Source organism: Passer domesticus, chromosome 18, assembly GCF_036417665.1.
Source record: "Passer domesticus isolate bPasDom1 chromosome 18, bPasDom1.hap1, whole genome shotgun sequence".
Taxonomy (NCBI): domain Eukaryota; kingdom Metazoa; phylum Chordata; class Aves; order Passeriformes; family Passeridae; genus Passer; species Passer domesticus.
In genome coordinates, this window is record NC_087491.1 from 11,097,643 (window position 1) to 11,120,408 (window position 22,766).

General features: G+C 51.7%; 3 protein-coding genes across 3 annotated transcripts; 2 read left to right on the plus strand and 1 right to left on the minus strand.

Moving 5' to 3' along the window:
• The first annotated feature begins 222 nt into the window (after window positions 1-222).
• B3GALT9 (beta-1,3-galactosyltransferase 9) lies at window positions 223-1,847 on the plus strand. Its single transcript, XM_064394069.1, has 2 exons — window positions 223-228; window positions 747-1,847. Exons 1-2 carry the CDS (start codon window positions 223-225, stop codon window positions 1,845-1,847), a joined length of 1,107 nt encoding a protein of 368 aa, XP_064250139.1.
• Window positions 1,848-3,771: 1,924 nt separating this feature from the next.
• On the minus strand, window positions 3,772-9,382 carry PSMD5 (proteasome 26S subunit, non-ATPase 5). The gene is made up of 10 exons (XM_064393429.1): window positions 9,175-9,382; window positions 8,854-8,998; window positions 8,121-8,234; window positions 7,833-7,961; window positions 7,091-7,200; window positions 6,587-6,729; window positions 5,959-6,150; window positions 5,667-5,776; window positions 5,086-5,226; window positions 3,772-4,614 (listed from the first exon to the last, which is right to left on the minus strand). The coding sequence occupies exons 1-10, from the start codon at window positions 9,345-9,347 to the stop codon at window positions 4,357-4,359; spliced, it is 1,515 nt and encodes a 504-aa protein (XP_064249499.1). The 5' UTR covers window positions 9,348-9,382; the 3' UTR covers window positions 3,772-4,356.
• Window positions 9,383-11,873: 2,491 nt separating this feature from the next.
• Window positions 11,874-22,375, plus strand: CUTA (cutA divalent cation tolerance homolog). The gene is made up of 6 exons (XM_064393826.1): window positions 11,874-12,002; window positions 15,582-15,730; window positions 18,980-19,039; window positions 20,853-20,898; window positions 21,202-21,251; window positions 21,697-22,375. The coding sequence occupies exons 1-6, from the start codon at window positions 11,922-11,924 to the stop codon at window positions 21,797-21,799; spliced, it is 489 nt and encodes a 162-aa protein (XP_064249896.1). The 5' UTR covers window positions 11,874-11,921; the 3' UTR covers window positions 21,800-22,375.
• The last annotated feature ends 391 nt before the right edge of the window (window positions 22,376-22,766 follow it).

Below are 22,766 nucleotides of genomic sequence, written 5' to 3' on the forward strand. Positions count from 1 at the left end.
CCAGAAATTAAAGAAGGGAAAGGCCAGGGGTTTGTTAGCTCTGTGTTTTATGTGCCTGAAACACGATCAGCCCTGGGGATCATCTTTCCTCGGCCCAGGCAGGTGAGGTGGAAGCCACAGGCTGCAGGTACTGGGCAGTAACTGGATCCTGCAGACCCAGATCCAGCCAGACCAGCAGAAGCTGCCCAGAGAGCCCCTGCTGCAGGAACAGCTCCCAGCACCATGCAGGTAAGTGCTGCAGCCTCTTACAGCTTTCACAAGATTGGGGGTGGAGGAGACCTTAAAGATCATCTCATTCCATCCCCATCCACACCTTCCACTTTCCCGTGCTGCTCCAAGCCCCATCCAACCCAGCCTTTCCCTCTGGATTCTAACCCTGACAGCTTTCATAGGGCAGTGTCAGGCCAAACAGCAAAAGTTCTCCTTCAAGGACATATTAAGGGGCACCTCAAGCCTTCAGTAACAGGTTAAAAATAGTCAAAAATTGTTCAGAGCAAATCATTCTTCAGTATTTCCACACATGGATGCACAGAGAGGAGCTTTCAACACGGTAACGTCCTTCTCAGTTTGGGATCTCACTGTGCCTCAAGTAGATTTCTTAAGTTTCTAGGAGAAAAAAATCCTCACACTAATAATACAAAGACCACAGTCTAGAAGTTGTGATTGCTTTGCATGGATATTTTGTAAAATGAGGGAAAGCCCTTTGGGTTGAGAGGCAGAATTCAGTGTCCACGTTCCTGTTCCAGCTGACTCTGTGCAGGCTCCGCACACACCAGTGGTGCTTCATCCTCTTCAACGTCCTGCTGTTCCACCTGCTGCTCTTCGGGGCAGATTTACTGGAGCAATACTTCCTGCAGTCCCTGCCCCTCTCCTACACCGATGCAAAGGCTCTGGAGATCAGGGACAGGGCCAGGAAGCTGGATCTGGACCCTCTGAAGGCCAACCTCTCTCACAGCAGCAGCAGTGCAGTGACTTGCTCCAACCAAGAGATTTTTCTGCTCATTGTTGTCTGCAGCAGCCCAGAGAACAGGACACGGCGCAACGCGATCAGGCAGACCTGGGGCAACGCCACGGGCTCCAGGGGTTACAGCGTGCTGACTCTGTTTGCTGTAGGAAAGGCAGCTTCAGCAAGCACCCAGCTGGAGATCAGTGAGGAGGCTCAAAGGCACCGAGACATTATTGAAGGCAGTTTCATCGATTCCCCCCAGACGCAGACGCAGAAGATGCTGATGAGCGTGGAGTGGACGGTGACTTTCTGTCCCCGTGCCAGGTACATCCTTCACGCAGCCCAGGATGTGTTTGTGGGTGTTCCCAGCCTGGCTGGGTACCTGCTGAGCTTAACCCAGCAGGAGGACATCTACCTCGGCAGGGTGGTTCACCACGGAGTGCCCGACAGGGACCCCCAGAGCCCTGGCTTTGTGCCCATCCACCAGTACCCCGAGCAGTTCTACCCGGATTTCTGCCATGGCAGTGCCATCCTCATGTCCCAGGACGTGGCTCGCAAGGTTTACGTGGCTGCCAGGGAGGTGCCACTGGCACTGCCCCCCGCTGCCTTTGTAGGAATCTGTGCTAAAAGAGCTGGCATCACTGCCAGGCACAGCTCCCGCTTCGCTGGGGAGAAGCACATCAGCTACAACCCATGCTGCTATAAATTCATTTTCACCTCTTCCCACATGAGAGAGGACGAGCTATTTAAAGACTGGAAGGAAACGAGCGATGGGGAGGATTGTTCCTTGCTGGAAACCTACTACAGCCTGGTGTCCTGCAAGGTTCTGACCTACATTGATAAGTTCAAACAGTTCCACTTGGACAGGATAAAAAATGAGCTCCTTCGTTTTGTCAATTAATGTTTAGCTTCTGCAAGAAGAGGCTGGGTTTTCTTTCATCAGCTGTGTTGTCCTGTTAACATTCTGTACAAAGGATGCCCTCCCAAAGTTTGCTCTTTTCCCTTCAGCAGCAATTGTCACTGTTACAGTGTGACAGAGCAGAACTGGATGTCCTCTGCCTCTCTAAGTACCTACAAGTGCATGCATGGAAATAAAAAAGAGTATTCCAACAGACTTGTCTATATCCATGGTTTTTCAGACTTCTAAGTCTTCAAAACTCCTTTTTTATGTGAGTGAGGCATCACCTACTTCCAAAGAATTCTGGCACAAAGGGGAAGCTCTCCATGCACAAAAGGAGCTGCTGTGAGCAGGCTGGTTCACAGAGGAACAGAGCAGCTCCAGCAGGAACAGACACTGAGAATTTCCATCATGGAAATTCCTCAAGTAATGCTGTTTGTTAACATCCATCAAATGACAAGGTTTGGTTTGGCATTTTTTGCTTTTTAAACCAAATGTTCAGCATGTTACCTCAATTCCCCAGCATTCCATTTCGTGTTTTTCCTCAATCATCTCCACCTGTTACTTCAAGGGGGGATGACAAAAACAACACACTTCAGAACTGTCATTTATATCAGATACAGCAGCAGCATGTAATCCATATGGCAATGTACAGCATGGCCAGGGAACTGCATCTGAGTAATAAGGGGAAAGTGATCAATTAATCAATCAACACCGAGCTCAAAGCTCAACAAAATAAAGCATATGTGTATACAAAAAAAAAATCCCCTTGTTTGGCATCTCTGCACATTCTAAAATATTGTCTTTGGCAAATGTACCATGCAAAGCAGATGCTAAATACTCAGCACACAGAGTGGCCTTCAAAAGCACCAGCTGAAAACACACATGGAAGAGGCTCATGAATTGCAGAACAGGTTTATATATTGATTTCTTTTACTGACATTTCAGCATATGGCTCATACAGAACCACCAGCACACAAAGACACCTAAAATAACAGAGCTGAACTGCCCAGAACAAGTGCAAGCTAAGGACTTCTACATTCTTTTATTTCCTTTTTAGTGCTTGAATGTGTTTGCTGGATGCAGGGTCCATGAAGCTCCTGTCACGAGACACTGCAGGGCATTTCTCACTGGCAGATCTTTACTGGGCACATCTGGGGTAAAAGCAGCAGCTCTGGGATGCAGGATGACAACTCGGGGACATCTTGGGCTACAAGGCACCTCACCTGCATTTGGACAGCTTAGCAAACGTTAAGGGATCTCCCCCAGCCCCTCTGAGCCCTCCTGGGCAGCAGTTTTTGGCAGCTCCAGCTGCCACAGGCAGAGTTCCTGCAGGACAGGAGCCTCCTGCTCCCCTGGCAGCACAGGGACACAGGGCCAGCCCTCCCCAGTCACACCTGGCTGACACATTACTAAAAGAAGCCCCAAAGTAGAATTTCATGGTTTCTTCTGGTCCCCCTCAACACAAAGAATACAAGGCTTTGATAGGAAGTACCCTGTGGTCTGTTTGTGGGCAGACACATCTCATGTCATGGAGTGCCCAGCCACTCCTGATTCTGACATCTTCAAAAGGAGATTCCAACTTCCTAAGAAACCACATTTCCATACTCCCACTTCACTCACTCCCTCAACACAACAGCTCTATGTTCTTACCCCTTTTAATAATCTAACTCAGGTAACTAAAAGACATTTCTTTAAATAACATTTTAAAAATTGTATCTCTGTTAAAAAATAGTGTAAACAATTCAAGATTTGGTTCTGAAATAGTCTTGTAGTGCTCCAGCCACTAAAGTGAGCTGCCACCCCACAGCACAGCCAACCAGGGACACAAAGCTCCCAGGGGGATTTGATCCCTACAGAGTGCACTGATTTGTTTTCAAAAGGGCTAAAAACTTTTTTTTTTTTTTTTAATCCTCAGCAGAAAATGTAAACAATATTTAGGATTATTTATTCCAGCAAGACTCACATCCAGCAGGCTGAAAACAAGAGAATCCAGTCCATACTCCCTCATGTGGACAGTGTCACTTATTCAGCAATAGGATTCTGACAGAACAGAGTGTTCCATGCAAGTGCCAACTCTGGCAGGTAAAAAAAAGAATTAAAAAAGAATAGAAATTATGGCAGCATCTGAGGTTACAAACCTTGAGGTGTTTTGGTGTTTTTTTTTTAACTGAACTGTAACCTACTGAGAAAACACAACAGAAACTCCAAACCCAAGAACAATCTAAACAAACACTGATAAATTCTGCCAAGTAAAACACAGCCAGCAGCTGCTAAGTGCTCACCTGGGTTACCTGCCTCATGAAGCACACAGGGAACTTCTGCCATGACATTTTAGGGGGAAATGCCAAACAACCTTTAATTTGCTCTCCTGACTCCTTTCAAATAGAGTCAAAATATCTTCACATTCCTTTCAAGAGACAACCTCCAGTGTGGAGTTTTTACACCTTGTACCTCAAGACCTGTGCCAGGACTGTGTTCTGCAGGAGGGGGACCCCAGACAGCAAGGACATTATTCTGCTCCCTCCACAGCTGTAGTGGAAACTGCCTTAACATAATAGGGGCCCTCGTGGAGGTAAGCCCTGAGCCTCAGGTAGTACTGATTGCCAAAGATCTCTGCAATGGTTTTGGAGTTCACCAGGGCCTTCACCAGTTCGTATTTGGCGTCCTTGGAAGCTTTGTCAGGCTCCACAGATCTGTCCACAACGTACTCCACAAACCCTGGGCTGTTCAGCATCAGCTTCTGGGCCCATGGCTGGTTTGCAATGGCCTGAAAACAGGAAGACAAAAGATGTGAGAGGGAGGGAAACATTTTAAAACCCATAAAAGCAGCTACACAGTAGGGTTTTGGTACAGGACAAATTAAATGAGAGAAGAAACCACCACTCAAATCAAGCAGCAGGGTTTAACACTGGAGAACAAGTAGTGTTCAGTGCTCATCTTCAAAGTTTTGAGGGAATTATCACAGCAGTGCCTCTGCTAGAGAAGCAGCACCTTAGTGCACAACTCTTGCCTTTTTTTCTCCCTCTCCAATTTATCAGAAAATTAGCATTACAGACATGATGTGTCTGCTGCATCACTTAAATGGGGAAGCCAAGTGGGGCCTGAGGAAAAGGCCTTTCTCTGACCACTTCTGGGCTTCAGCTAGAAGTTGGTGGTATTCACTTCCAAGAAAGAAATAAATCTGAGACTGAATGGCAGGACAAGTCCCTCCCTGATGTTAAAAAGCAAAAGCACTCACAGTAAACACCCGTAAAGCCCCACAGTGGAGATCAGGGAAGGGCTGAGTACTGATGCTCCTGAACAGCTCCAGGGGCTGGCTGGACAAGGATGTGAACCAGGATTCAGTCATTCTTAAGAGGTCTTCTGTCTGCTGCTCTGGCTGCATAAATCACAAAAATGAGTTTGGTTAGGATTATGAAAAGCTTTCAGGTTTTTGGGATGTGTTCAAATGGTTTAGTCACCCCTTCAGAGCTACACTGTTAACCCTGATCCCTGGACACAAAGACCACAGGGACTGCAGCAGTTTGCCCCCATCCCTCTGAGTACAAGGGTATGAACCTGCTTCCTCTCATTCCCTCATCAATGAAGCCTTGACTTCATCTTTTATTAACATTTCAGAACACCTGGCACCTTACAAACAAACCCAAACCTTTAGCAGACCAGGGAATTTCACACCAGTAAATCCATGTCTCAGAACACTGAAAACCCCACTGCCACCCAACCTAGAGGCTACAAAATGTCTCCTCAGTCACTCAGGTGTGTGATGATTTCATTCTTGGAGATTTCAAGAAAAAAACAAAGACAAAAAGCTCAACTTACAGGCAAGTAAAGCAGGGATGAAATCGCATCCAGGCACCGAAGCCGTAACTCAGTGGGGGCATTCTTGGCCTGGTGCCCTATTTTGCTTAAGATATTTTGAAATCTACTTCCTTTCAAAACAAAAACAAAGTGCTTTTAATTAATTCAGCCAGATCTCTACAGGAATACAGTCACCCATCAGTTACATTACAAATTTATTCATTAGATAAGTGAATATATTTTTCAATTCCTTTCTGTATTACCCCAAACCAATTCACTCCTATATGATAAAGTATTAAAAAAAGATACTAACTAGTTTTCTGTAAAACCTGTTTGCCTTCCACATTTGATCCCAGGATTCCCAGTGTGTCCACAGCCACTCCAATCATGGTTGGATCCTGACTTTCTGCCATTTCAAAGACTTTTTCCATAAAGACAGGGTAGCGCTCACAGATCTGCTGGGGACTGTCCACAACAGCCAGATTGCCAAAAAATTTAACAAATCCTGAGGAAACAAGACCAAAAAAAGCATTGAGTGGAAGAACAGCAATGGCAAGATTAAATGGACATTAATGTGAGATTGATTTGTTCCTAAACATGTGTTATTAAGGCTGAATAATGTTGGTAAAAAGCTCAAAATAAAGCCAGAACTAAGCAACAAGCCAAATATTTTGACTGTTGCTTAATTCATGATGTTTGCACTCCTAAAAAAGGCTACAATAACACAAACTTTAAAGCTACAGCACAGCCTGCCCAGATCTTATTGAGGAACATCCTTCATGTGTCAAGCTGTCATTCAGCATTTTTAAATATTTTACACATCCAATCTAATATTCAAAATTTCCTCTAAGCTCTCAACAGAGAGGTTTGGCAGCGCTGTCCATTTAACCCACTGCCAAAGCAAGCAGCAAGGCCTGGGAAGAAGGAATGCATGGTGGCACCTGGCAGGTAGAAGCTGGAGAAGGGGTCTGAGTCTGCCCCCAGGATGATGTTGGAGATCCTGTCGATGACTCCCTGCTGGGCCAGGTGCTGCCTGCCCTGGGGGCTGTGTGCCAGCGAGGTCAGCATCTCGATGCACGTGGCTCTGCAACACACACGGAGCTCAGTTTGGCACAGGAGGGGCCTGAAGCACTCAGGGATTGGGAAAAAGAAGCCACAGCCATAAGACACAATCCTAGCAAAGAAACACAAATGATCCCAAGTGTTCAAGCTCCTCTGAGCTCGTTCAGCTCTTTGGATTTGGGAATGAATTTGAAGTTTTTCTGCTGCAGCCAAACGTGGTGATTATCACTCCAGCTCAGTCCTCAGATTAAGGTATGAAGTATTTCACACCCAGGACAGTTTAAGAAGCTTTTCTGAACAGGGTTTTACAAGAAACACACACAAATACATTTATTAGAGTTTTAACAATGGTGGAAATGTCCTTGGCAAACTCACCAACATACCTGATCAGCACATCCTCTCCAGTCAGCTCCCCAATCAACTCAGGGATCAACCCACTGCTTGCACAGTAATTCAGAGACTCTGCTGACACTGATGAAATCTCCACAATTAACTAAATAAAAGCAAAAAATACAATTTATAAAACATTATAATAATTCACAGCAACAGCCAAATACATCTCCTGTGCTAATTAACCTTACATATATTAAATATGGAATTAATCACATTTTTATCATTAACCCAAATGAAGCAAGTTCACAAGGAGTTCCAAGTTTACAGCACAAGCATTTGATCTCTACTCACAATCAGCTCTTCCTGTGCTATGCCCACTAAGCTCTAGAAGGTTTAAATTGTGTTATTTCTCCTTTAACAAACATCTCTAGACTGACAGCTGGCATTGCTCCAAAACTCCTAGCAGCACTTCACATCCAAAAGTCAAGGGGTTACAGTTAACCATTTTACTTTTATTTTCACAGAAACAAGCTCTTTCTGGTGCCTTTAGTGATTCTGTGCAGCCCTTCCAATGCCTCAGGCACCACAAGTTAGAAAATGAACAGCAATTCACACCAAAAAGCGAGAAAGAGAAGTCATGACACCACGAGAGCCCCCAGTGCTGCCATTTCCCCACTCCTTTCCAGTCCTGACACAACACAGACATGCAGAAAAGCAGGTAAAGCAGTGAGGAGCAATCATTTAGCAGCCACAAAAGCCAGGCAGAGGGGCAGAGCCCGGGGAGCTGCCCACCTCGTAGACCCTGTAGCGAACGACGTCGCTGGTGGCCATGACCCTCCTGAGGTCACCCAGCAAGCTGCTCCCAAGCAGAGCCTCCAGGCCCTGCTGGCTCTGGGCAAGCCTTGACAGAGATCTGATGGCCTGCAAGCAAAAACAGCAGCTTGCTGTTAAAAAGAGAATAAAATCCGAGGCTGTCAGGCTTTAGTCCCTGTAATTCACTTTTCACGGGTGAGAGCTCATTGTTTTTGTCACCCAACCACCCCAGCTGGCAGAGGAATGGGACAGTAAAGGCACCTTTACCTCTTTGGCCACTGCTATTTTCTCCTCACCAATGCAGTTGATGATCTGCTGTAACAGCTCGGGGCTGTGCAGGATCTCTGGGACAGCAGCTGGGTCCTCAACAATCCTCCCAACCTGGTCAAAGGGCCACAGGAAATAACGTGAGAACAAATTGTTTCCCACTGTAAGGGTACTCAAGCACTGGAAGAGCTGAGCAGGACGCCAGAGTCATTTTAATATTTTAATATATTAATATGTTAATATATCAATATTAACATATTTTTAATATTTTAATATTTTAATGTTTTTGGATCAAAACCCAACTGGACAACACCTGAGCAGCTGCTCTCAGCTGAACTTGTAGAAATCCACCCCAAACCACAACATCCCACAATCCTCTCCTTTGCAGTTAATGCAGCAGTGTCGATCTCCCACAGCCTGCTTGGTGTTTCCACTGGAGTTTAAAGCGTCCTGAATATCAAAATGTTGCTGCTTTTAATTCTCCCATCACCTGCTGGCCTGGAGAGCTTTAGCCAGGAGACGTGGCACAGGTTTTATTCACAACCTGCTTTTGTCAGGACATAGCTTTGGGCATTTTTACTGACATATCACATTGTACACACACTGCAGGGTGATTATCCGACATGGAAGCAGTGCAGGACACAATTCCTGCTTCCACCACAAACCGAGGCAGGAAGAGCAGATGGGGACAAGCCCAGAGCTCTGTCCCCTCCTCCCGGAGGAAAGGCGCTACCTGGGCCATGGTGAGGATCTTCACCGAGTCCTCGGGGTGGAAAAGGCCCTTGCGCAGCTCCTCCCGCAGGTTCTGGATCACGTACGGCGGGTCCAGGGCCGGCAGGAGCCTCTCCAGGACGGAAACACACGCGGACACCTGCTCCCTGGGCGGCACGGAGAGAAAACCGAGCCCGTGAGCAGAGAGACACCGCCGTGCCACCTCCCGCCCCGAAGGAACGCAGGGAATGAGGGAATGAGGCGGGGAAGCGGCAGGAGGGAACAGCAGCGGGGAGAACAGCAGCGGGGCCGCGCAGGCCCGCCGCACCGCGCCGGAGCTCACCGGTCGCTGCTGCCGAGGAGGCCGAAGAGCGCCCTCAGGTGGTGCTCGGCGAGGCGGGGGCGCAGGGCGGCGAGCGGCACGGCCTGCACGGCGAGCCGCAGGGCCCGCAGCTCCTCCAGCGTGGCGCCCGGCCGCGCCGCCCGCTCCAGCAGCGCCGCCGCCGCCTCCGCCATCTTGGCCGCCTCCGCCGGCTCCCGGCGGCCTCGCGAGAACTCGCGTCGCCCGTAGCAACCGCCGGGAGGGAGTATCGCGAGAGCGCGGGGCGCCCGTAGCAACCGCCGCGCCGTTGCTAAGGGCGCCCTTTGCGTCCGGCTAAATGTAAACAAAGTGTGCGCGCGCCGCGCCCCTGGCTCCGCCCCTCAGGGCGCGCGGGGGGCGTGGTCATGGTAATGAGGGGGCGCGGTCTCGGTAATGAGGGGGCGTGGTACCGTAATGAGGGGGCGTGGTCCCTGTAATGAGGGGGCGGGGCATCGGTAATGAGGGGGCAGAGCATATGTAATGAGTGGGCGTGGCATCGGTAATGAGGGGGCGTGGTATCGGTAATGAGGGGCGTGGCCCGGGTAATAAAGAGGCGTGGTCTCGGTAATATGAGGCGTGACCTCTGTAATTAAGAGGCGTGGTCCCGGTAATGAGGGGGCGTGGTCCCGGTAATAGGAGGCGTGCTCCCGCCAATTAAGGGGCGTGTTCATGTTAATTAAGGGGCGTGGTCCCGGTAATAAGGGGGTGTGTTCTCGGTAATAAAGAGGCGTGGTCTCGGTAATAGGAGGCGTGGTCTCGGTAATGAGGGGGGCGTGGCCCGCGTAATTAAGGGGCGTGAGCCCAGTAATAAACGGTCGTGGTCATTGTAATTAAGGAGCGTGTTCCCGGTAAGGAGGAGGCGTGGCCCCGGCAATGAGGGGGCGTGGCCCTGGTAATGAGGGGGTGTGGCCCGTTAATGAGGGGGCGTGGTCCCGGTAGTGAAGGGGTGTGGTCCCGGTAACGAGGGGGCGTGGTCCCGTTAATAAAGAGGCGTGGTCCCGTTAATAAAGAGGTGTGGTCCCGTTAATAAAGAGGCGTGGTCTCGTCAATAGGAGGCGTGCTCCCGCTAATTAAGGGGCGTGTTCATGTTAATTAAGGGGCGTGGTCACAGTAATTAGGGGGCGTGTTCCCGGTAATAAAGAGGCGTGGTCTCGGTAATAGGAGGCGTGTTTTCGGTTATAGACGGGCGTGGTCTCGGTAATAAAGAGGCGTGGTCTCGGTAATGAGGGGGGCGTGGCCCGCGTAATTAAGGGGCGTGAGCCCAGTAATAAACGGTCGTGGTCATTGTAATTAAGGGGCGTGTTCCCGGTAATGAGGAGGCGTGGCCCCGGTAATGAGGGGGCGTGGCCCTGGTAATGAGGGGGCGTGGCCCTGGTAATGAGGAGGCGTGGCCCTGGTAATGAGGAGGCGGGGTCCCGGTAATGAGGGGGTGTGGCCCCAGTAATGAGGGGGCGTGGTTCCTGTAATGAGGGGGCGTGCCCCGGTAATGAGGAGGCGTGGTCCGGTTAATTAAGGGGCGGGGTCCCGGTAATGAGGGGGCGTGGTCCGGTTAATTAAGGGGCGGGGTCCCGGTAATGAGGGGGCGTGGTCCGGTTAATTAAGGGGCGGGGTCCCGGTAATGAGGGGGCGTGGTCCAGTTAGTTAAGGGGCGGGGTCCCGGTAATGAGGGGGCGTGGTCCAGTTAGTTAAGGGGCAGAGTCCCGGTAATGAGGGGGCGTGGTCCGGTTAATTAAGGGGCGGGGTCCGGGTAATGAGGAGGCGTGGTCCGGTTAATTAAGGGGCGGGGTCCCGGTAATGAGGGGGCGTGGTCCGGTTAATTAAGGGGCGGGGTCCCGGTAATGAGGGGGCGTGGTCCGGTTAATTAAGGGGCGGTGTCCGGGTAATGAGGGGGCGTGGTCCGGTTAATTAAGGGGCGGGGTCCCGTCCGGGAGCTGGTCCCGTGGGCATGGCGGTCTCCGTGCCCCGATGGAGGTCGGTGCCCGTCCGTTCGGTGCCGGTTTTTGGCCAAACCGCGATAACCGGCGTTAGTCTGGCTCGGGCCGGGCAGGGCCGGCGCTGATCCCGGGGCAGGAGCAGCCGCTCCCGTCCCGCTGTCCGCCCGGAGCAGCCCTGTGCCACCCCCTCACCTCTTCAGGCTGGATTTTGTCACCTTTTACAAACAAACCGGTGCTGTCAGACAACTCCGCTAACTCTGTGCTTGCAGCTCGGCAAGGGTTACATCCCCAAATAAATGAGTGAGAGCTGGGCGGGCCCTGCAGGCTGGCAGCGAGTGCATTCCCCTGGCACACCGCGGGGACAGCAAAGTGACACAAACACCGTTCTGCCCCGCGTCCCTCGCAGGAGGTTTTGGGTACAAACACCACAACACTCAGCCCCTGCCCCGCGGTTTCTACCCCAGAAGAAATGTGAGGAAATAACGTTTTTATAGACAGGGAAACGGAAGGAAAGGCGACAAATGGGGTCAGCAGCGGGGACGGCGCTGGGAGGGCTCCAGGGACAGCTGGAAACCCAGCTGGAAACCCCAGCAGAGGTTTGGCACCAGCTGGGGGGTCTGAGCCCCCTTTGGGGTGCCAAGCCCCGATATTTGTGATCGGGGGCGGAGGAGGAGGAGGAGGAGGAGCTGGAGGAGGAGGAGGAGGAGGAGCTGGAGGAGGAGGAGGAGGAGCTGGAGGAGGAGCTGGAGCTGCCCGGGCAGCGCTGCCCGCTCGGGCACAGCAGGTGCAGGGGCCATGGAGGGGCTGAGCCAGCGCTGCCCGCTGCCCCCCGCTGCCCAGGGCTGCCCCCGGCCCGGCCGCGGCACCGGGCTGCTGGTGAGTGCGGCGGGGAGGGACACGGGGAGGGACATGGGGATGGATGGACATGGGGATGGAGACGGGATGGGAACAGGGATGGGCATGGGGATGGATGGACACAGGGATGGACATGGGGATGGGCACGGGGATGGAGACGGGATGGACATGGGGATGGATGGACATGGGGATGGACATGGGGATTGACATGGGATGGACACAGGGATGGACATCGGGATGGACAGACACGGGGATGGACAGAGGGATGGGCATGGGGAGGGATGGACACAGGGATGGATGGACGCAGGGATGGATGGACATGGGATGGACATGGGATGGACACCGGGATGGACACGGGATGGGAATGGGATGGGCACGGAGATGGGCATGGGGATGGATGGATATGGGGATGGACACAGGGATGGACACAGGGATGGATGGACATGGGATGGATGGACATGGGATGGACACGGGGATGGACAGAGGGATGGACATGGGGATTGACATGGGATGGACACAGGGATGGACATCGGCATGGACAGACACGGGGATGGACAGAGGGATGGACAGAGGGATGGATGGACACGCAGCTGGGATGGACACAGGAATGGACACAGGGATGGGATGAACACAGGGATGGACACAGGGATGGACGGACACAAGGATGGGAGGGACACAGGGTTGGGATGGACACAGGGATGGACGGACACAAGGATGGGAGGGACACAGGGTTGGGATGGACACAGGGATGGACGGACACAAGGATGGGATGGACACAGGGATGGGATGAACATAGGGATGGACACGGGCTGGCTGGACACAGGGATGGGCACAGGGATGGACAGACACAAGGATGGGATGGATACGGGCTGGCTGGACACAGGGATGGATGGACACAGGGATGGACACAGGGATGGACGGACACAAGGATGGGATGGACATGGATGGGATGGGGAGGCAGGACGCGGGACACTCCCTGGGGAGCACAACAGACACCAAGCCACGCCAAGCAACCATGGCAATACCTGTGTGTACCTCTGGTAGCAAACCTCTCCCCACCCCCATCGTGCAGGGGGGGTGCACTCCCTGCATCTGCTGGCAGAGAAACAAATTTTCAAGGTTTTTTTTACACTCAGCATCGCCACAAGTTGTGCTCAGGTGGAGTTGTTCGGTTGGGGTTTTTTAACAGAATCTCATCAAAACTAGGCAAAAAGTCCTGGCATGGTGATTCTAAACCTAAAGGTGTTTTTAGTTCACCAAAGCCACAAGAGGTGTTGCAGGAATCTGAGTCTCTCTGCACTAAACTGGCATTTTGCTGCTCGGTGCTTTTCAGTGAAGTTCTTAAATCCTCACAGGGGTGTTTGCAGTTTTGTTAATTTCAGTATTTTGGCAATCATGAGTTTAATTGGTTTATCGGGCAGGAATCCTGATGTTACCCTCTTCTTTTGCACCGTTCCTTGGCAAATACAATTATTCTAGAAAAAAAATGGGGGGGAATCTTTCTTTTCATAAAAAAAGGGGGGGGAAACACCAGAAAAAAACAAGGTAGTGTTCATGTTTGTACTAATATTCAGTCACAAATGATCCTGGGGATTTCCTCATCACATGCACGTACATCTTCCAAGAAGATTAATGATCAGCAGGCTGAACAGGTTGGATGTTTGTTTTTTTCCCTGAGCAAGGAGCATGATTACATTTTAATCTGGAAAAATAGGTACACCAGCACATCTCTGTTTGGCTTGTAACTCTCTGAGTAGCTTCTGGGATTTGTTGTATTATGTTTGCTAAATGGCTTAGTGGGAAAAAAGGAGCACAGAAGGAGCTCTAAAAATGATGATGAGAAGTCTTGTGGTAACAAAGAATATTTCCTCAAATGGACTGGGAAAGAGGAGACAAGCAATACAGCACATCAGTCATTTTCCAAATGGGAAGGAGCTCCTGGATTTGTGGTGACAAGAGAGATTTTTAATTCAATTAAAAAAAAAAAAAGAAAGGAAAAAAAAGGAGAGATTTCTACATTAGTGCTGTTGTGGCAGGTTTTTCAGAAGACAAAGGAGGGTGGAAATAAAGGGGGAAAAGGAATATATTCTTAGCATTTTTTAAAATCACTGCAGCTGAATCAGGGCCAGATGCTGTTTATGTCAAAACCAAAACAAAAGACAAAGGGAAGGCGCCGCAGCCCAGAGTGGCACCGTCCTTCAGCTGCTCCTCAGCACCCCAAATTAACCTCCCCACTCCCACAGCATCCCTGCTGGGGTGAGGATGAATTTTTGGGAGAGCACGGAGATCAGTGCAGGGGCTGCCAGGAGCAGCAGCTCCTGCTCAGCAAACCCCACTTGTTGCTGCTGCTCTGCAGAGCCGGGGTGTTCGTGCACGCTGGGCTGTGCACACTGAGATCCCTGTGCCCCACAGGACCCTGATCATTGTTTCCAGCAGCAGATAGCTCAGACAGATGAATTTAAACCTGCCTGAGGTCAGGCTGTGAGGCTGGAGCGTGGCTGGGGGGGCTGCAGAGGGCTGTGGCACAGGAGAGGAACCTGACAGGGCAGGATGGGGATTCCCCAACTCCTGGCACCAAATTGTTTGCCATGGACAAATCCCTGACATCCTGCTCTTCCCCAGGGAGCAGAGGGTGCTGTCCCCCCATTCCCAGAGGGATGGACACACGGACACAGCTCCCCACTGGCACACAGCTGAAGGATGGCTGCAGATGTGCCCTGAGTGAGAGGCGTGCTGGTGTGGGAACCATTCCCTTCTTGCTCTTTTTTTGCACTAGAAACCAAGACATTCCATGTCTCACCTCCTTATTCTCCTGCAGAAAGCCAGTCCTGGCTGCTGTGGCTGCGTGGTGGGGTCTGGAACCCTCATTAATCTGGGGTGGAGGCCTGGGCTGATACAGCCTCAAAAACAGCCTCAAAATGCCCCTCTCCTGCCCTGAGCACAAATTGGCCCTCTTGGAGGGCAATGAATGCCCCTAGGAGCAGATTCTCACCCTAATCCAATTTAATTTAACTGGTTCTGCAATGCTGAGAGAAGGCTGGAAGTGCCCCTCAAACACAGACAATGCAAATGCTGCTGTGGCTGCGTGGTGGGGTCTGGAACCCTCATTAATCTGGGGGTGACTTCCCACAGTGGAGGCCTGGGCTGATACAGCCTCAAAAACAGCCTCAAAATGCCCCTCTCCTGCCCTGAGCACAAATTGGCCCTCTTGGAGGGCAATGAATGCCCCTAGGAGCAGATTCTCACCCTAATTTAATTTAACTGGTTCTGCAATGCTGAGAGAAGGCTGGAAGTGCCCCTCAAACACAGACAATATAAATGCTGCTGTGGCTGCGTGGTGGGGTCTGGAACCCTCTTTAATCTGGGGGTGACTTCCCACAGTGGAGGCCTGGGCTGATACAGCCTCAAAATGCCCCTCTCCTGCCCTGAGCACAAATTGGCCCTCTTGGAGGGCAATGAATCCTCCTAGGAGCAGATTCTCACCCTAATCCAATTTAATTTAACTGGTTCTGCAATGCTGAGAGAAGGCTGGAAGTGCCCCTCAAACACAGACAATGCAAACGCTGCTTCACCTCCACCACCGCTGGTGTTTTCTCCGAGGTGCTGACGCTGCTGGTGCTCCTGTACCCGCTGCTCCGGGGCCTGGCTCTGCAGCTGCACGGGGCTCTCAGCGGCTCCTACGTGCCAGGGACGCACTCCATGGCCTTCGTCAGCTGTCCCAACGAGCACGTCGCCAGGGACATCGCCAGGTACGGCCACGCCGCCCGTGCCTGCCTGCCTGGGGGAGGCTGGGGCAGAGCTGAGCGTCTCCGTGCCCCTCTGCCTTTGCAGTGCTGGCCCAGGGAAGCTGTGGCTGCTCCATCCCTGGAAGTGTTTGAGGACAGGTTGGACATCGGGGCTTGGAGCAACCTGGGATAAGGGAAGGTGTCCCTGCCATGGCAGGGTGCAGTGACATGAGATTTAAAGTGCCTCCCAACCCAAACCATTCTGGGTTTCTCTTCTTTCTCTTCTTTCTCTTCTTTCTCCTCTTTCTCTTCTTTCTATTATTTCTCTTCTCTCTTCTTTCTCTTCTCTCTCTTCTTTCTATTATTTCTCTTCTCTCTCTTCTCTCTCTTCTTTCTATTATTTCTCTTCTTTCTCTTCTTTCTCCTCTTTCTCTTCTTTCTCTCCATTCTCTCCTTTCTTTTCTTTTCTTTCTCCTCTTTCTCTTCTTTCTCTTTTTTCTTCTCTTTCTCTTCTTTCCCTTCTTTCCCTTCTTTCTCCTCTTTCTCTTCTTTCCTGATCTTCAGGGATGCCTGAGCACTGCATAATTCTTTCTGAAGTTTAAGTCCCTTACACTCAGTAGTTTTACTTTCCAATAAGAATCTATATATGCAGATAGAGATGGTGCTGATAGTATGGGAAAATACTCTGTTGGCTTCTTTGAGCAGTTTCAAGTCCTCTGCAGTGTGATACGATTTAACCTGGTGTTATTATGAGACCTGATTTAACCTGGAACCAATTCTAGCTTGTGCTGTAGCACAGAAATAAGAAGTAATTACTCCTACATTCTGTGATACCCCAGTAATGCTCCTTTCCACTGACTGTGTCACAAGCCCTTGCCAAGAGCTGCTCTGTCCCAAGGAAAGCTGACATTTGCCTCTGAAGTCAAGGGCATGGTAACAGCAAGAAATTCTCAATGTATTTCACTGCCTTGCATTTTCAAGACCCATTTTCATGACCCTGAATTTCTGGGTTCTCAGGTGGATTAAGCTCCAGCCTGGTGGTCCCTGATCTGCCACAGTCTTTATTCCTCTCCAGAACAGCACAGACAACAGAATGCCAGGAGGGATATTTATAGAGAGAGACAAAGCACAGTGCTTTGACATGAAAATAAAGGGAAAAGGGTCCGCAACAAACACTTCTGAGGTACCACTCTGCTCACCAGGCAAACTTCAGGGAGTGAGGGCTTTTCCCTGATTTTTTCTTTCTTCTCCTTTAATACATGAGATACTTTGTGTGATATTTTGCATGCAGGGTTCTTTTCACACGTCTGTCAGTCCCTGACTCAATGGATGGTCTGTTCAAAGAACTGAACCCGTGTTGACTGGGGAGGTGTTTATGATGGACCGTGAAGTTTCCTGCAACGCCTCCTGCGCTGTTTTCCTGCTGCCAAAACCCCTCCATCTCCAGCAAAGGGCTCCCAGCCATGCTCAGGAACTGACAGGCTACTGAAAGGGAGTTTGTGTCACCTTAAATACTGCAACTGTACGAAGAAATTCAAATAGAATTATGTCTGCACTGCTCGATGTCTCCTAAAAAAAAAAAAAGGAGCAACTGTACCTGGTGAAAAGAGCCTCAGTTCCTGAAAATGCCTCATCTTAACAGCTCTGCAAATGCTTTCCACTTTGTCTCTCATCTTGCAGGGAAGGGAGAGGAGATAAATCACTCCCCCTTGCAGAGATATGTGTACTCTGGTTGTGGTTTTACTGGTGCAGTAATTATTCCTTTGTTCTGGAACTGGGAGCAGTGAGCTCTGGTTGCAGGGGATGACACAGGGCTTCTACACTCATTTTCCCCCACTCCTTTTCCTGTGTTTATTCTTCCTTTGCACTGCTCAGTGGAGCCCTCACTCAGATGAATCAGTCTGCAAGGAAATTTTCCACTGGTTTGAGGAAAGGGGGTTCAAGCTTTGGGAAAGCAGAAGAATTCAGCATCTCAAGACCTTCTGGCCTGTCCTGGGAGGAGCTGACCCCCTTGGCTGAGTGCTGTGGCCACTGCACCTCACCCAACTTGCCCAGCACTCCACCAGCCCCCACTGCTGCCTTAGATTTCTGTTTATCATTTTCTTTGCTTTTCTGGTTATTAATATTTCATCTGTCTCACATCAGGGCAAAGAAACACACAATTAAGTACCCGACCCAAAGCTATCATGTATTATGCAGACATTTTCCACAGCTCACATTCAGCTTCTTACAGTGTTCTCTGTTCCCCTGGTGACCTCTTGCTGCTCAGCCTGCTGGGACAAAGTTCAGGATCTCAATTTATTGGGACAGAGCACTGGAATCAAAAAGTTCCTGTGCTGAAGGAACTTGCAAGTTGCAGGCAGCAAATCCAGACTGATTTGTGCCATGTGTGACACGACAGGCACAGCAGGGGTGGCTCTGCTCGTGCTGCTGCACTTTGTTGCTCTAAAGATTAACTCAAGATGCTCCAGGAGCATTAAAGCCTGGAACTGCCTGCACATGGTGAGAGCAAACAAGCCTGAGCCTCCTGGGGTGCTCTTCCTCTCCAGCCACGGTCCCCCCAAGTGCTGGAGCAAACCAAAGGTGGGGTCACTGGTGCCCGGCCTGGAGGGACAGCTGCCACCTCTGTGAGAAGGGCCAGACACTGCTCTGGTCACCAAACACAACATTTGCCCCCTTTTCTTCTAAAAATCCTCCCTGAGATTGGTTCGGTGCTCTGTAGTCTCTGAAGTTCACTTCTTCCTGAGCAGCTCTGCAATAACAAAGCACCCCACAACTCACGGAGGCAGCCCGAGGGAGGGAATCTATCTGGGCTTCAGATTTCTGGGATATTTTGGGCTGAAAAACCTTGATGTTTTTAATTTAACAAGATGCACTTTTAGGCTGCTCTGGGAGGAAGGGACACAGTTGGACAGTGGCAGATAAACCCCTTCCTGTCCATCCCAGGCTGGGTTTTTGTGGTCCCACATTTCAGTCCCTGCCCTGGTGACCCCACAGCCAGAGGGGCAGGAGCAACCCCCAAACTCCCTCCTCAGCACAGGAGGGTCCCAGAGCCCCGCCAGGACAGCCTGATCTGAAGTATCTCCAGCCAAAGTTCACCTTTGCTTCTGTTTTCTCAGGGTAATAAGTAACTCAAAATTCAGTGTCTCCAATGTCAAAGCTGCTGCTGCCAGTCCTGGGCAGCACAAGGGAATGTCCCCAGGGCTGGGGTGGGCACTGAGCTGGGCTGGCACTGAGCTGGGCTGGCACTGAGTGCCCTCCTCTCTCCCCCAGGGCCATCATGGACAAGAGACTGGCTGCCTACGTGAACATCCTGCCCAAGAGCTCAGCCTTGTGAGTAGTGCTGGATGTCCCCCAGGGGAGGAGCAAACCTGGGCTCTGCAGGAGGGAGGGAGGGAGGCCATGGACACAGGCCGTGGTTCCAGAAGGCTGCTGGGTGTGTTTGTTGTTGCAGATGGTGGGGATGAGTCTCACTGTGCTCCGACTGCCCGTGGGGCTCGTTCATTCATTGGTTCCTTGGCGACACAGACATCCAGCAATTTAGGGTTTATGGTCCTGAGGATGTGGTGCCTGTTGTTAGAGACTCTAAAAAAGCAGCCAAATAGGGAGCAGAAAAGGCCTTTGCAACATGAAGCAGCTTTTTCAGGCAGGAAGAACAGCAGGTTTGACCTTGGAACAGGCCCAGCCCTGCTCTGCAGGTGTCCTCAGCTGTCCACGCAAAGGAACTGCACTTGTTGGAGGGGTTCAAGAGCAAAGCCCCAAAACAGCTTTTCCACAGAAACACCCTGGCAGAAGTGAGGAGCACATCCCACCCCAGCTTCCCTCAGGAGGGCATCCCACAGTGCACCCCCATATCCCACCTGAGGGCAAACCCAGAAACGCCCTTCTTCCCCTTGTGGGTTCCTACAAACCCAAAAGACAGAGCAGAGCTCCTTATCCCCCATGTCCTACAAACCCAAAAGACAGAGCAGAGCTCCTTGTCCCCCATGTCCTACAAACCCAAAGAGCCAGAGCAGAGCTCCTTGTCCCCCATGTCCTACAAACCCAAAAGACAGAGCAGAGCTCCTTGTCCCCCATGTCCTACAAAGCCAAAGAGGCAGAGCAGAGCTCCTTATTGATCATGTCCTACAAACCCAAAGAGGCAGAGCAGAGCTCCTTATTGATCATGTCCTACAAACCCAAAGAGCCAGAGCAGAGCTCCTTGTCCCCCATGTCCTACAAACCCAAAGAGGCAGAGCAGAGCTCCTTATTGATCATGTCCTACAAACCCAAAGAGCCAGAGCAGAGCTCCTTGTCCCCCATGTCCTACAAACCCAAAAGACAGAGCAGAGCTCCTTATCCCCCATGTCCTACAAACCCAAAAGACAGAGCAGAGCTCCTTGTCCCCCATGTCCTACAAAGCCAAAGAGGCAGAGCAGAGCTCCTTATTGATCATGTCCTACAAACCCAAAGAGCCAGAGCAGAGCTCCTTACCCACCATGTCCTACAAAGCCAAAGAGGCAGAGCAGAGCTCCTTATCCATCATGTCCTACAAACCCAAAGAGCCAGAGCAGAGCTCCTTGTCCATCATTTCCTACAAACCCAAAGAGCCAGAGCAGAGCTCCTTTTCCATGATGTCCTACAAAGCCAAAGAGGCAGAGCAGAGCTCTCCTGCTCAGCTCCAGCTGGATCCTGCTCGTGCCCTGCTCCGAGACACGGCGACGCCTCTGAGCCCTCCCCGCAGGAGCCCTGCAGGCAGATGAGATCAGGACAGCTCCTGGCAGCGGAAATGTTTTGAAAGGTCACATCTGACTCATGAGAAGTGCAGCTCCTCTCCTGCAGGGAGAGAGAGGAAGAAAGCTCAGCCTCCCAGCCAAGGTCCCTGCAGGCAGTGTCCCCCAGGCACTGCTCAGAGCCACCAGCACCCCAGCCCCAGCAAATCTGCCCTGCCAGTCCCCCGGGGCAAATTCTCTGGAGGAGGCTCCTCTCCATAAAGCCGGGGTGCTCACTCATGTGCTCGGCAGTTTTGGGGCCAGCAATGCTCCTTGAGGCACTTTGGAAAGAAATGGCCACGTGCAAAAAGCACCAAGCAGGGAGAGTAACCTGGAGGGTTGGTATGGCTGCAGCAGAGCTGGGTTTGTTGATGCTGCTTTTCTTTTAAATCCAGGTATTTCTGGAAAGGGGAACTGGAAGAATCCACTGAAATACTGCTGGTAAGTGATCATTCATGCATCACAAAAATCCCTGTTGCAAACGGCCCTGGCTGAAAGGAGCTGCAGGGAGGTTTGGGGAGGGTGGCACCGACCTGCTGGGTTTGGGATCATCCCCGGGGAAGAGCCCTGGGACAGCTCCTGGCTCCTGGCACCTCCTGGGTTTGGGATCATCCCCATGGAGGAGCCCTGGGACAGCTCCTGTCACACCCCTGGCCGTGCTGGGTGGACAGTGGAACTGGATCAGGATCCCTCCATCCCTTCACATCTCCCCTGGGGTTTGTTCTGGTTTTTTACTCTCCACAGTTGGTGAAAACAAGGACGTCCAAAATAGGGGAATTGTCCAACTACGTCAGGTGAGGCTCTGGCTCCACAGGAGCACTGGGTGTCCCACCCAAGGTAAGCTGTCACCTCCTGCTCCAGCTTTGGGGTTCCTTGAGCCCCATCCCAGCCAGGGAGGGGTTAAGTGCTCCTGCTGTATCTTCCAAGCCAGAAAAACCCAGAGATGGCATCAGCAAAAAGGAAAAGCTAGCAGAAATATCAACTGCTGGGCTTCAGCCAGCCCTCCGAGCTGCGTTTGAGGGATTCTCCTCCTCCCAGGTTATCCCTGACAGGATTTCCTGCAGCTCCCGAGGGGGAGCACTCTCAGCCTGGGGCCAGGCCCCCGGCAGTCTGCGGCAAACCCCAAACTCAAAGCCGAATTCCCAGGTGGCAGAAAGGAGCCGCGGCTGCTTTGAAGTGCGGGAGGGCTTCCTGCGGGGCTGGGCTGACGCTGCCGCTCCGCGCCTGTTTCCACTCCAGATCCATCCATCCCTTTGAAATCCCCGAGGTCATCAGCCTGCCCATTGAGCGAGGAAACCCTGCCTACCTCAGATGGATCGAGGAGAGCGTCCCGCGGGACTGAGGGCCGCAAGGCGCTGCTCATTTTTGGGGAGCTGGGGAGGGGCTGCCAGCACCGAAAGCTGTGCAGGAGTACGCGGAGATGTCCCTGTCAGGATGCTCGGGGTGCCTCGGGCTGTCAGCAGCGAATTCCAGCCGGGAGCCGTGGCCGGGCAGCCCCTGCGGTGCCGGGTGTCCCCACAGCTGCCCGGAGCCCTGCCTGGCCCCAGGTGCTGCCAGCATCCCGCCCCGGCCGGGCCCGCGGGATGCGCCCGGGCACCGCCTCCGCGGGCGGCTCAGCCCTGCGGAGCCCGGGGAAGCAGCGAAGCCCAAAACACCCAGCAAAGCCCAAAAAAGTCCAGCAAAAAAACAGCAAAACCCATCAAAGCCCAGCAAAGCCCAAAAAACCCCAGCAAAGCCCAAAAAACCCAGCAAAGCCCAAAAAAGCCCAGCAAAAAAACAGCAAAACCCAGCAAAGCCCAAAAAACCCAGCAAAGCCCAAAAAAGCCCAACAAAAAAACAGCAAAGCCCAGCAAAGCCCAAAAAGCCCCAGCAAAGCCCAGCAAAACTCAGCAAAACCCAGCAAAGCCCAGCAAAACCCAGCAAAGCTCAAAAAGCCCAGCAAATCCCAGCAAAACCCAGCAAAGCCCAGCAAAGCCCAAAAAAACCCAGCAAAGCCCAGCAAAGCCCAAAAACCCCAGCAAAGCCCAGCAAAGCCCAGCAAAGCCCAGCAAAGCCCAGCAACGCCCAGCAAAGCCCAGCAGGATTTAGCTCTCCCTGGCACCAAGAGCTGGGACGAGCTGGGCACAGCCAGGGCCATGCAGGAGCCCAGGTGCCAGCAGGAGCATGGCACTGCCCTGGCACTGTGTACCCAACCTGAGCCGTGCTTTCTGCCTGGGCCAAGCTGAACTTTGTGAAAGGATCCTCGTGTTAATGGTGTCTGGGACATAACTCAGGGAACATCTCTGGGTTATTTTTGTGACTGGGAGGGG